The sequence below is a fragment of the Schistocerca americana genome, chromosome X (genome assembly GCF_021461395.2).
Source record: "Schistocerca americana isolate TAMUIC-IGC-003095 chromosome X, iqSchAmer2.1, whole genome shotgun sequence".
In the NCBI taxonomy this organism is placed as follows: Eukaryota; Metazoa; Arthropoda; class Insecta; order Orthoptera; family Acrididae; genus Schistocerca; species Schistocerca americana.
Window position 1 is genome coordinate 993381644 of NC_060130.1, and position 14988 is coordinate 993396631.

Genomic DNA, 14988 nt, shown 5'->3' on the forward strand with positions numbered 1-14988 from the left:
ATATATATATATATAAAATAACTTCTGCGCCATTTCAGTGCAGTAATGCGTTCCTTGTAAATGTGTGTGTGTAAGTACAGTCTAACTTCTGCACCATTTCAGTGCAGTAATGTGTTCATTGTGAATAAGTATTATAGTAGTTGTATTACAGGTTTATTACCTTATAAATAAATAAAAAACTTTTTTATTTTAAATTCAGTGCATTAGTATTTGTAAAATGACTTTCATATAGTGTTCATTAAAAAATGACGATCATTCCACTTGGGACCTGTGGAATGGTACATTACCTTATTTGTTTTAGTTGTAAATATTTGTCATGTATTGTTGTTTTTCTGACATGTTCCACATCCTGGAGGACCTCCTCACTACGGATCAATTGGAATGAAAGTAAATCTAATCTAATCTAATCTGGAAGAAATCATCACAGGTGACGACACTTGGTGTTATCAATACGTATCTACAACAAAACGACAAAACGAATCAATTCACACGAAGGGCCAACGTTTTGGCTGCATAACGGACACATTTTGACTATGTAATGGACATTCAAGGCAATGTGACGCGCGAGTTGAACAATATCCTATAGAACGACTTTTCTGACAGATTCATCTAGTTGTATGAACCTTCTGTGCGTTGCACTCAAGTGAAGGGAGACTATAGAATACCTGAAGGAGTAAAACCACCAACTTAATGTTTCTCTATTTTTTGTTTATTCAGTCTCGAAAATTTTTGGAGTGACAGGGTACGTGTGAGGCAGTAAAAACTTTAAGGTAATGTTTGGACTGTTTTTGGCTTTTACAGAAGAAAGCCGCTGGCGGAGGTGCCAAGGGCGGCGAAAAGGGCGGCAAGGGCGGCGGAGAAAAGCCAGCTGGCAAGAAGGGTATGTCAATAGGTTCTCTTTCTCTGTCCTCTTTTTACACAAATAGATGCTACTAATCATCTACATCTACATGTTTACTCTGCAATTCACATTTAAGTGCTTGGCAGAGGGTTCATCGAACCACAATCATACTATCTCCTTACCATTCCACTCCCGAACAGCGCGCGGGAAAAACGAACACCTAAACCTTTCTGTTCGAGCTCTGATTTCTCTTATTTTATTTTGATGATCGTTCCTACCTATGTAGGTTGCGCTCAACAAAATATTTTCGCATTCGGAAGAGAAAGTTGGTGATTGAAATTTCGTAAATTGATCTCGCCGCGACGAAAAACGTCTTTGCTTTAATGACTTCCATCCCAACTCGCGTATCATATCTGCCGCACTCTCTCCCCTATTACGTGATAATACAAAACGAGCTGCCCTTTTTCGCACCCTTTCGAGTCCTCCGTCAATCCCATCTGGTAAGGATCTCACACCGCGCAGCAATATTCCAACAGAGGACGAACGAGTATAGTGTAAGCTGTCTCTTTAGTGGACTTGTTGCATCTTCTAAGTGTCCTGCCAATGAAACGCAACCTTTGGCTCGCCTTCCCCACAATATTATCTATGTGGTCTTTCCAACTGAAGTTGTTCGTAATTTTTACACCCAGGTACTTAGTTGAATTGACAGCCTCGAGAACTGTACTATTTATCGAGTCTCCGAATTCCGACGGATTTCTTTTGGAACTCGTGTGGATCACCTCACACTTTTCGAAATTTAGCGTGAACTGCCACCTGCCACACCGTACAGCAATCTTTTCTAAATCGCTTTGCAACTGATACTGGTCTTCGGATGACCTTACTAGACGGTAAATTACAGCATCATCTGCGAACAACCTAAGAGAACTGCTCAGATTGTCACCCAGGTCATTTATATAGATCAGGAACAGCAGAGGTCCCAGGACGCTTCCCTGGGGAACACCTGATATCACTTCAGTTTTACTCGATGATTTACCGTCTATTACTACGAACTGCGACCTTCCTGACAGGAAATCACGAATCCAGTCGCACAACTGAGACGATACCTCATAGGCCCGCAGCTTGATTGGAAGTCGCTTGTGAGGAACGGTGTCAAAAGCTTTCCGGAAATCTAGAAATACGCAATCAACTTGATGCAATGTAAATCATACGCTAATTTCCTCACGTTTCATATCAAGTACTACACTTTTCTCTTTCTTCCTCTCATCCTACATCTGCGATTTCAAGATCCAAATAATGGTGAACCATGTGCCAGAGGGTATTTTCGATTTTACCGTGTATGAAGCTAGCTTATAAACGTACTGAGGGATGGAACTTTCTAGGAATGACTGGTTCATGTGCACATGTATACGGCAGTGGCGGCTCGTCATGGTGGTGCACTTTGCTCACGAAGGAAAACATCAACAAAAGAGAGAAAATCAGTGCACTGTTCATGTTTTTGTAATGCCTGATATAAACAGACCGCTCGCTCGTGTCACCCCTGCATCTACTCATGAAACCAAAAGGTGTACACACAAAAAAGTATTACTTTTGCAGAATAAAAGGAATTAAAGTCAACCGCAGTTCTACGTACTCAAAAAGTGGTAGGCGTGCCTTACTAACCTTTTCAGCAGGCTGATAACGCCGTTCGATTTTATCTCTAAAGTTGGATGTGGTGGTGATCACTTGCACACGAAATCTGTTCTCCTTTCCTTCATATTTCCAAATCTTTCGATCATTCTTTGATTGCAGTCTGCAATTCCTAAAACGAGGTCTCCTTCAATAGAGAGCACCGCGAGTGCTGATAGTCTTTCTTGGTCCGTAGTATTCCACAAGAAGGTTTTGATGCGTATCAGCGAAGAAAAAAACGTTCCACTACTGATGTGGTCATTGTAATTGTAATTATCGCTTTTAGGAGCTTCACAGATTCGCTCAATTCAAAAATGGCTCTAAGCACTATGCGACTTAACGTCTGAGGTCATAGGTCGCCTAGAACCTGGAACTAATTAAACCTAACTAACCTAAGGACATCACACACATCCATGCCCGAGGCCGGATTCGAACCTGCGACCGTTGCGGTCGCTCGGTTCCAGACTGTAGCGCCTAGAACTGCACGGCCACTCCGGCCGGCCGATTCGCTCAGTGTATCAGAAATATTATTATCTGTTATGTAATCCAGAAAGCTCAAAGCTCCACACATGCTTTTGAGCTCCTCTCTTCCATAAATAGCGAAGAGTTCTGTTCGAAGTTTCTTTGCTTCCAAAAAGAGTAGCATTCAATAGCAGCTCTGAAAGAAGTTTCTGGAAAACTTGAAGAGTAAGTAGCGAATTTCTCTGGTAGAAAGAGAGAGGCTGCAACTAGGTGTCCAGTGAGCTTGAATGTTTCTTTTGCCTCGTAACTTATGACATGACATACTTCTTTTGCCTCCCACAGTAGATTACACATCGCTGCTCCATCTTCAGTTCTCCCTCTTTTATGGTAATCGTGTAAACCTGTTGAATTTTCTCTCACTCCTTCCCTAATGTTCGCAATTTCACGCTCAAAAGCTGTCAGCTGATTTTGTGCGTAAGTTGGGTCAATATCCCTTTTTTGTAGCCCGTTATACAAAATATCCTAATGGATCATGATTTTATGAAAAAATGAATGCCAAAAAATGAACTTTTCATCCTTCAAAATTGTTACTAAGCCACAGGCTTGCAGGATCGTGTTCTCCTTAGACAGTTTTTCCCCCTGGCTCATATTATTCATGCACGTGATAATATCTTCCCTATATTCGAAAACGGTATTGACGTTCCTTGAATGAAAATTCCAACGAGTAGGCACTGAACGTGGCAGTCGTTTGTTAATGGAAGCGGCTTTAAGCATAATGAGATTCAACTGGTGGGCATAACAATGACTGTATGAAGCATTGGGAAACTTTTCCTTAACAAGTGCCTGCGCCCCACGTGACAAACCACTCATGACTGCTCTATCATCATATGTTGGCACTATTAGCTTATGCTGACAATTAGCCAAATGATGATTTATCTGTTCAATGATGGACGTTGCCAAAGAATGTTCATCATGCTTTTCTGGTGCTATGAAGTCATAAAATCTTTCAACTGGTTTTCTGTAAATGATGTACCTATATATACTATAACCATCTGGAAAACACAGGCTACTTCACTGCTTTCGTCAGCTGTTACGGCCAAAAACTCAGCCCCCTTAATTTCCTTCCTAATTTCCTCTTGGCAGGCTTGAAGCATGCACTGGAGGAGTTCATTCTGAATGGTTTTTGAGGTTCCTTTGAAAACTGTAGCTTTCTCTAAATGCAATTTTAATACAGAGTCTAATTCTGCACTAAAATTAATCAAGGAACGAAAAACACCAGGACTGGAAGATGATTCAGTCTCATCATGTCCTCTAAGGGCAAGTTCCAATGCACCATAGAAATTAATAATTACATTCAGTATGTACCTATTATCGGTAACTTTTTGGTTGTGTAATGCCATGGACCTTCTGTAACCACTGTCTAATTGGGTAGCTATATTTACATTGCCTCGACTTGCCATATTCAAAACATTATTTACATGGACTGAAGAAAGTTCGTGTTTTCTAATTTTGCCATGGAGGTGTTGAATGTCACTGAGCCCGCGTTTAGGCCACAAAAGACCTCCTCCAAATAATAAACAAGGAAAACAAAATAAAGCATTTTTCATGTCACAACCACACAACCATTCATGCTTGTTGTACAATTCAGAGTTAAATTACCTACTGAATTGGCGATTTTTCGTTTTGACGGTCTGCGAAATTGTTAAAGCAAGAGTCGGCCTACCTAGGCTCTTGATTTATAATTTTTCTTCAAACTTCCGTGAACTGAAGGGTTCAGAGAGCAATGACATTACCTAATTCATTATTTCACTTATTCACTTGTCACTTGAGCCTCAAAATTCACTGTAGTACACGCTAAAATAACCAACATAACACACAGGAAATAGTTAGTTCACTCGCAGCTACACCTGAACTGGTTCAAATGGCTCTGATCACTATGGGACTTCACTGCTGTGGTCAACAGTCCCCTAGAACTTAGAGCTACTTAAACCTAACTAACCTAAATACATCACACACATCCATGCCCGAGGCAGGATTCGAACCTGCGACCATAGCGGTCGCGCGGTTCCAGACTGTAGCGCCTAGAACCGCTCGGCTACCCCGGCCGGCACCTGAACTGATAAAGTGGCGTGAGATCTCACTTTGTTCGAAGATCCGATAGTTCCGTTTCCTTTCGGAAGAGTTCGGGCCCACTTCCAGCGGCTGACAGGGTGGCCAACGTGAGGTGTATATACATGCAAGGCCCGCATACGAGTACAGTGTTGCCAAGCGTTGCCCCCGCTCCCTGCACCCCCTGTAAGACACCTTAGTCCGCAATTGCAGTCACAGTGCAGCCCACTGTCGCCGTCGGCACATTTCCGTCCAACTCCGCTGCGTTCGGCGTTCGGCGCACTACTTCTCCACTAGTATATAATGCTCAGAAGGCAAATTATTCCTTGGGGGTAGCGCAAACCTGCAAACCTATGCAGTAGCCGCCCCTAGTATACAGTGTAATTAATCTAACAACATTTTCACCCCCGCAGGCTGCAGGAAAATTCTAAATTCATAATCGAGAATCGACCATTAAAAGTTCGTAAATACATTTTCATTGGGCAGTAAGTATCTGTCTTATGGTGTCAGACATGGCACATAGTTCAACGTCTCTCTCGTGTCAAACAGATTTTGACGGTCCACACTGTCCTGCTATGTGTTCGATGGAGATGCCCTATTTGTCTGCCCTACAACGGATCCCATACTCGAGTACGTGAATGCCTTCTTCATCTGCTCTGATCAAAAAGCACATACACTCGCAACGTCTACATTCTTCTGTATCACTAACCAATCGCCTTGGCGTAAGCTGTCCATTGTATTGTATTGTATGTTAACCGGGGACCTATAAACGACAGAGAGGCTCCGTCCCCGCCGCTGCCGCAGTGGTCCGCAACCCCACAACGACTACCACAGTCCACTTCACCCCTTCGCCACTCCACACCGAACCCAGGGTTATTGTGCGGTTCGGCCCCCAGTGGACCCCTCAGGGAACGTCTCACAACAGACGAGTGTAACCCCTATGTTTGTGTGATAGAGTAATGGTGTTGTATGCGTACGTGGAGAACTTGTTTGCGCATCAACCGCCGACATAGTGTAACTGAGGCAGAATAAGGGGAACCAGCCCTCATTCGTCGAGGCAGATGGAAAACCACCTAAAAACCATCCACAGACTGACCGGTTCACTGGACTTCGACACAAATCCGCCGGGCGGATTCGTGCCGGGGACCAGGCGCTCCTTCCCGCCTGGAAAGCTGTGTGGGTTTATATCCATTATTATGAGCAACTGTTTTAATTATATTGATTTCATTTTGTTGGTCTGTGTCACTCAATGGTACTTTTTTAATTTGGTGTAGCATCGTTCTGAAATATGCCATTTTTTGTTGGCGGGGGTGGCAAGAAGAGTTGCCAATACTGACATCCGTGGTGGTAGGTTTTCTGAAAATACTAAATTGATGTTTATCGTTACTATTGCAAATTTTCAGGACAAGAAAGTTAATGCTTTTAGTAGTTTCATGTTCAACTGTGAATTTAATATTTTTGTGCATTTTCCTTAGATCTGCTGCTAATCTACGGCAGAAGATATGTTGATGATACAATCTTCCTTTTTGATGGTACAAGCAATGAAATAGATACAACTCATCTTGCCACCGCCGCCAACAAAAAATGGCATATTTCAGAATGATGCTACACCGAATTAAAAAAATACCAATGAGTGACACAGACCAACAAAATGAAATCAGTATAATTAAAACAGTTGCTCATAATAATGGACATAAACCCACAATATTAGAAAAACTCCACAACAAAATGCAGACAAAAACAACAGATCCACTTCACAGCAGTCACTTCAAGCCAAATCAGTGTGCCACTGAAGCCAAACCTAAATATGCTACTCTCCCATACATAGGCCCACTTTCATACCAAATAGCAAACTTATTTAAAAAGAAGAAAAATATCACAATCAGCTTTTCCACAAACAATAAATTACAACAAAAAGTAATCAACGATGTAAATACCTCCAAGAGTCCCTACCGTAAAATCAGGAATATACAAAGTCAAATGTGATACATGCCCAAAATTCTAAATTGGACAGACAGGCAGAAGTTTTGAAATTAGATACAAAGAACATATTGATGCTTTAAGACTTGGTAACTTGAACATATCAGCACTTGCAGCCCATATTGCTGAAGAAAACCATTCAGTGGGAAACATTGAGGACAACTTAAAAATTTTACATCTAGCAGAAAAAGGAGCCACTATGAATATATTAGAAGAATTAGAAATACACACACACATAAAAACAGCACCCCAGACTATATCCTTAACGAACAAACAGTTAGCTAACACCCCTTTCCTGAAAAATTTCCAAAAATTTCTTTCCAGCCTCAAAAGCAAATAATATTAGTACACCTATCTGCAGATCAAGTAGCAAATTTATATGTCACTATAATTCTCATGATGCTAAATGTAATTAAATAATATACTATTTTACCTATACAGTTCTATATATAAAAAACTTTATAATTAATTTAAAAATATCAACTCAAAAATTCATTGTCTCTGTAGTAGTTTAAAAGGTATTACAATGCCGTAAATGAATATATGACCCTTTCCAAACATCATCATCAAATGTTACGATATATCATAGCATCTGTGATATTCATATGTTTGTAAGCTCTTTGTATGTATCAAAACATGTGGTGCGTGGTAGAAATCTCCTCAGCGACAAATCGAAAGTGTTTAGTGAAAACAATTTACGTGTGCAACAAAACAACAAGAATGCACTGGGAATGCATTTACATCTGTTGGACGAATGTTATGGAAACAAACACTCCAAACCGACATTTCACGTAAGTCACATGCAACGTAAATCTGTAACGCAACCATCTGTGTGTGGCGTGTTTATAATTATGAATTATTTATATTTTAGGAAAATTAATCTGTAAAAAACACACAACATGTCATAAAGAAAGCGTGTAAACTGTCTGAGGATGAATCACAACGATTCGAAACCGGTAACAGTGCCCTTTGAATAAAGGAACTGAAAGTAAATTTGTGGCTGGTTGCTGTCCTAACGCCATCAACAGAAGTAGATGTAGTTAAGATGCAACAGAATCTCATTAGGAAACCAACTGTTTCAAAAAAAGTAGAAAGTAAGAGGAAAGTTCTGTTGCTAGGTAGCAGCCATGAAAGAGGTGTGGGCCAGATTTTGCAGGAAAAATTGGGTGACAGGTACCAGGTCACAAACTTTTTCAAGCCAAGTACAAGGCTTACCCAGGTGGTAGAAGATATAGGTTCCTTGTGCAAGGAATTCACAAAGCAGAATCATATGATGATAGTGGGTGGAGTGGGAAACAGTATTGATAGGGATCAGGGCTGCAGTATTGAGTGTGACCTGGTGAAACTAGACTCGGCAACGACCCATACCAATGTTGGGATAGTACCCGCTTTCCTGTGGCATGATCAGCCCCAGTTGAACCGCTGTGTCAGGAGGGTAAATATGGAGTTGGATCAGTTGTACTGGTTCCTGTCGAGGCTGTTGATAGGGAGGATTTCACAAGGCATGGCCTACATCTCAATAGGAAAGGGAAGGGTAAACTGGCAGGGTTGTTAGCGAAATCCATAAGGGGGGACACTAGTACTCATGGATGTACCTCTTTTTTAGACTAATATCAGTGTCCAATGAGAAGTTCAGGTAGGCAGGTGCTAAAGAGGTCCAAAACTCACAAAATTCTGACAACAGGAAAGTAAATAATAATGTTACCATATTTAACCAAAATATTGGTGGATTAAAGAAAAAAGTAGATTTTCACAAAAGTAAAGTAAAAAAAATTTACCATTTTTCACCAAAATATTCCAGGACTGAAGAATAAAGTAGATGAGCTCCTGGTTTGTTTAGATGACACTGAATCTGATGATGTAATAGATATACTACGCCTGTCTGAGCATCACATTGTGTCTGGTATGGAAAAGGTAAATATCAGTGGGTTATAAAGTAGCTGCACATATGAGTAGAGAGAATAAGGTGAGAGGAGGAGTTCCCATATATCTCAAAAGTTATCACTGTGTAGAAAGCTTAAATACAAAAAAGTTTTGTCTAGAGCAACATATAGAAGCATGTGCCTGTCAACTTAAACTGAAGGAGGGCTCTTTTATGATTGTAACAGTACTAGGTCCCCTTCAGGAAACTTTCATTTGTTCCTGGAAAACTTGGATGCCTTGTTGTGCTATCTGTCAGATAGGGGAAAGCAAATTATTATTTGTGGGGACCTCAATGTTGACTCACTGAAAGTGTGTAATAGGCAGAATGACCTGGAAGTTTTGCTCGGTTTTTTTAATTTGTCTTATGTCATTAATTTTCCTACTTGGGTAGTAAAGGACAGCAGCACATTGATAGCTAACACTTTTATAGACCAAGATAGGTCTAAAAACATAAATTCTTGTCCTGTTGAGAATGGGCTTTCTGATCATGATGCTCAGCTAGTTACAGTATATGACATAGCTCCATTCAGTAATTCAAAGCTACCCTCCAAAGTTGTGCGTTCGAGTAATGACACAACAATTAGAAATTTCAGAGAAAATCTTCAGCAGTTAGACTGGGATGAGGTGTACAAGGAACCCTATGATAATTTGAAATATAACTTATTTCATGATACACTTGTAAGAGAATTTGAAAACTGTTTCCCCAAGAAAGTAGTTAAATCTTATTATAAGAAACCATGCAAAAAACCTTGGCTTACTAAAGGAATAAAAATATCTTGTAACCACAAAAGGGAACTGTATCTAACAACAAGAAAGAGTAATGACCCAGAAACAGCCAAATATTACAAAAACTACTGTGCTACATTAAGAGAGGTTATTAAAAAGTCCAGAATCATGTGCATCATGTCTGAGATTAATACCTCTGATAACAAAATCAAAACAATTTGGAATATTATTACAAGGGAGACAGGGCAACCAAGAGTACAGGATGACAGCATCACCATCAAAGCGAATGGAAACCTGACAAACAACAAGCCGGAAGTCGAAAACATTTTGAATAATCATTTTTTAAATGTTGTAGAGAAAATAGAATCTAAATGTTCATTAGAAGAAGCAAGGCAGTTAATGGAAGAGGCCTTACCCACACCATTTGATACAATTGAAATTCCACCCACCTCTCCTTCTGAAATTAGGAAGATAATAAACTCTCTCAAGACTAAAAGCTCACATGGAATTGATGGCATTTCCAGCAGGATAATAAAAGCTTGTTCCCAAGAGATAAGTGGGATTCTTAGCCACATATGTAATAGCTCTCTGAAGCAGGGTATTTTCCCAGATAGACTGAAGTGTGCCATTGTTAAACCACTGCATAAAAAAGGGGATACGTCTAATGTCAACAACTACCGCCCAATCTCTCTTCTGACAGTCTTATCCAAAATTCTTGAAAAAGTAATGTATTTTAGAGTAGCTTCACACCTTTGTAAAAATAGAGTTTTAACAAAATGTCAGTTTGGATTCCAGAAGCGTTTTTCAACGGAAAATGCTATATATACTTTCACTGATGAAATATTAAATGCTCTGAGTAACCGGAAGTCACCCGTTGGGATTTTTTGTGATCTATCAAAGGCTTTTGATTGTGTGTAAATTATGGAATACTTCTAGATAAGCTCAAGTACTGTGGTATGAATGGGACAGTGCTGAAATGGTTTAAATCATACCTAACTGGAAGAGTGCAGAAAGTTGAAATAAGCAGTTCACATAATGTGCAAAAATACTGGTGATTTCTCAAACTGGGGAACAATCAAGAATGGGGTGCCGCAAGGTTCGGTCTTGGGACCTCTGCGGTTCTAAATGTACGTATATTAATGACTTGCCATTCTATATTCACGAAGATGCAAAGCTGGTACTTTTTGCCGATGATACAAGTATAGCTATCACACCCAACAGACAAGAATTAACTGGTGAAATTGTAAACGATGTTTTTCAGAAAATCATTAAGTGGTTCTCTGCAAATGGGCTCTCATTAAACTTTGACAAAACACAGTATATACAGTTCCACACAGTATATGGAATGACACCATTAATAAATATAGACTTCGATCAGAAATCAGTAGCTAAGGTAGAATATCCAAAATTTCTAGGTGTATGCATTGATGAGGTGTTGAACTGAAAAAAACACACTGACGATGTGCTGAAACGTTTGAGTTCAGCTACTTCCGCTATTAGGGTCATTGCAAATTTTGGAGATATACATCTGAGTAAATTAGCTTACCACACCTATTTTCATTCTCTGCTTTCGTATGGCATCATATTCTGGGGTAACTCATCATTGAGTAAAAAAGTATTCATTGCACAAAAGCGTGTCATTAGAATAATTGCTGGAGCTCATCCAAGATCATCCTGCAGACACTTATTTAAAGAGCTAGAGATCTTCACTGTAGCCTCACAATATATATATTCACTTATGAAATTTCTTATTAACAATCCGAACGAATTCAAAAGTAATTGCAGTGTACATGGCTACAACACTAGGAGAAAGGATGATCTACACTACTCAAGGTTAAATCTAACTTTGGCTCAGAAGGGGGTAAATTATGCTGCTACAAAAGTCTTTGGTCACTTACCTAATAGCATCAAAAGTCTGACAGATAGCCATATAGCATTTAAAAGGAAATTAAAAGAATTTCTTAATGGCAACTCCTTCTACTCATTAGATGAATTTTTGGATATAGTAAGTGGGTAATTTCCCCAACACCAAAAAGAAAAAAAATTGAAAATATTGAGTGTCATGTAATATTTTGTGTAATGTAATATCTTGTATAGACACCTTTTATCAACCTGACACGTTCCTCATCATTACGAAGTGTCGTATTCATGATCTATGGAACAAGTACTAATCTAATCTAATCTAAACAACACATAGTCGAGGAGATTAGACATCATAAACCCTAAGATGCCGGAAAAACTGCCGCGTCGTGCATGATGTTTTAATTTATTAGTTCTGTACTACTAACCCTACTCGCAACGAATTTCTCGAACAGTATCCGCATATACAACTGGCTATACCTGTAAAATTATATCATTGTACGGCACATAGTTAAAAAAAGATGACGTCATAAACACTGAACAGTGTAAAAGCGAATCTGACTTTACAGGTGAAATATGTGTACAAATGTGAGAGAAACATGTTAAATATATGTGACAAGTGTGTATGCAGGCAAAGCCGCAGGTATGAAGCTGCACCTACAACCCTGGACCGATTTCAACCAACCTTAGTACACATATTACTTACTATCTGGAAAGAAATAATCTTGGGGTGATAACCAGCAACCTGCTGTTATGGTGTGAGTGATAACAGGGAGAGAGAAGAGGGAGGACACGGACAGACAGAGAAGGAAAAAGAGGCGACTATTCCAGATAGAAGGGAGGAAGAGATTGACAGAGAGGGGCACAGAGAAATGGAAGAGGAGTAGATGGACATAGGGGGAGGATCAGATGGACAGAGAGCAGGGGTGGAGGAGCTAGACAGAGAATGGGGAGAGGAGCAAACGGACAGAGAGAGAGGGAAGAAGGAGATCGACTGGTAGAGGACTGAAATAGGCACAGACATGGGCAACGTCGGGTACTCCGCTAGTTGGTATATGAAGTAGACCTTCGGGGATAATAAACTATGCGATGAAAGAAAACATGCGTCATTGCAGAAAAACAAACAGGAACTAAAGCGAACAGTGATTCTTACTCTTATTCCGCCTCTAATAGCGTCAGAGTTGTGGACGCTATTATACGGCAGTATGATCGATTCACGATGCCATGCAGGACGTGGGGTGTGTACTATCAGTTTGTTACTGACTGTGAAATCTGAAAACCTCTGTTATCACTTATAATCTTTATTCGTTGAGCGTCTCGTACACTGATTGCTGATGGCAACTCAGAGGCATGTGTGGATCCCTAGGCAGCCGTGGTTTCCTCAGCAATGCAAACGGCGCCAGCTGAGGACGCCAGGTGGCTGTGTGCTGCCTCAGTGAAGAACAGTGGCTAGAAGACGCTCAGAGGCCGGTTGGAGTCACCCTGACGGCAGACACATTCGGATGGCGCTAGTTACGTCCCCAGCAGCGTCAGGTCTAACAGCTGCCCGTACACTGAAAGCTAGTGGAGTTGGGGCTACATACAGACAAGGCCGGGCAACCAACATCGGTCCGTCGGCTGGTATGGAGTCCATTTCGGTGTTGGTAGCAGATGAACGCAGAATCATATTGATACGTCTAAACGGTTAATATTTGTGGTATATTTGCACAGCTTTGCTATGACCGTACACCGCCTCCAGTCACGTAGCGTCAGAGGCGATACAGTGTCAGGTACCAGCATGAGGTAATTCAGCTCGCCACTGAGGTCCGCACCACGCTGCCTGAGTCACATTTTGGCGCTAGCAGCGAAATTACTCATGCAGCTAGCTGCCTGCCTGGCTAAGGGTTGTGAAGTGCGTTCGGAGGGTTGTTGACGCAACAGTGTCGTGAATGGAGGTGTTGCTACAGGATACAGGGATTTAGAACACATTTCATTGCTCAAATATTTGTTATCCACACTACGTTATAAAAAGTAAGTAGAGTTGTGTGGCGTGATTGGCTGGGAGACCCTAAGGAGTAGGTTCAGCCACCTAGATTGAAAGATTTATTTTCTTTCCTTCGAGCATATAATGGCATCTTTCCTTTGTAGTGTGTGAGAGTTGTGTGTTAATTGTATCTTTTGAGAGCAGATGACTGTTAAAAGTTGTGGTAGAGTGCGGTGTCATGTTGCGTTGTATGATGATGAGAGAAGGGAGAGAGTGGAACACTGTCCAGCAAAAAGCCTACTTCTCTCGAGTAGTACCAAGCTACTGGGCTTAACGCCCCTCCGGCAGATGGATCACCATCAACAGTATCATATACCTACACTTCACAGGAAATTGACGCAAAATCTATTGATCAGGAGCTTCTTGCCATTAACTCTCCTTGTTGTAACCACGACTACTTGTCGACTAAAAGTTACCTTTCTGTAAAATTTTGAAAACTAAGCTGTTAGTTGACGCTCAGATTAGATAGTTTTTAGTACTGACACAGAACCTTCTTTTATAATTTCTAAGCTTTTTGGTGAGTGTATCTTTAAAATTGTTAACCTTTTAATTTAGTACTTTTTGTTAACTCGATGTTGTATAACAAATGACTGTTTCTCTGTATGTTCTTTTCGTCTTAATAAATAGCAGATATCTGACGATGGTATTAGCTGATACGTCTTAACAAATAAAGAAATTTTAATTAGCAATTTAGATGGTTCAATATTCATAATGATCGTGGACTCATACAGGAAATTCATTTCCTTTACTAATTATACATGTAGAACTTGACTGAACGGGACCAGAAGCGACCGGAGTGGCCTTTCTTTCAATTTCTTCCTGTATTTAACAGTTCTGCCATTTCATCTCCCTCTTCCGCCTTAAGTGACTGATTTATAGTTTCTTTGTGATTAACACAGAAGTTTTTATGTGTTATTTTTTAGTGGCGTACACTGGAGTGGACGTTTCTGAGCGTTATTCATTCTCGTGCTAAACCATTCATGAGGGTCGACGACTTTTCATTCTATAGTGGCGGTGAAAGACTTCTCAGAATAGCTGGCACGGGGTCAGCTCAAGCTGCCACCGTAGTCACCGAGCTGACGTCACTTATACGCCAGGAATAAAATCAGTCTCGACACTTTTTGGACGGACGTTGCTTTTATCTGTCGCGGTGATGATGTTTCAGGTGTGATATTGTGGGTCTTGGCAGCGTTTTTCAGCTAACGAAAGAACATAGGTCACACCAGGAGACGCAACACAGTCATTATAACGCATATACGGATGAAAACTGCAAAGCAACGATTAATAGTTTCAGCCATGGTGAGCTGCTCACGACCGTCAGAAGTCTACATTCTGGAGGGACAAAAGGTCTCGTGTTATCAAGCAAGAAGTACGAAATTGTGAAGGAAACATTCATTGA

General features: G+C 40.5%; 1 protein-coding gene across 1 annotated transcript in view; it reads left to right on the forward strand.

The window, feature by feature from the left end:
- Window positions 1-14988, forward strand: part of LOC124556433 — a 189774-nt gene that overhangs the window by 160522 nt on the left and 14264 nt on the right. Inside the window, exon 4 of the mRNA XM_047130388.1 lies at window positions 802-880. Within this exon, the coding sequence (XP_046986344.1) occupies window positions 802-880 (79 nt within the window). The remainder of the gene's footprint in view (window positions 1-801; window positions 881-14988) is intronic.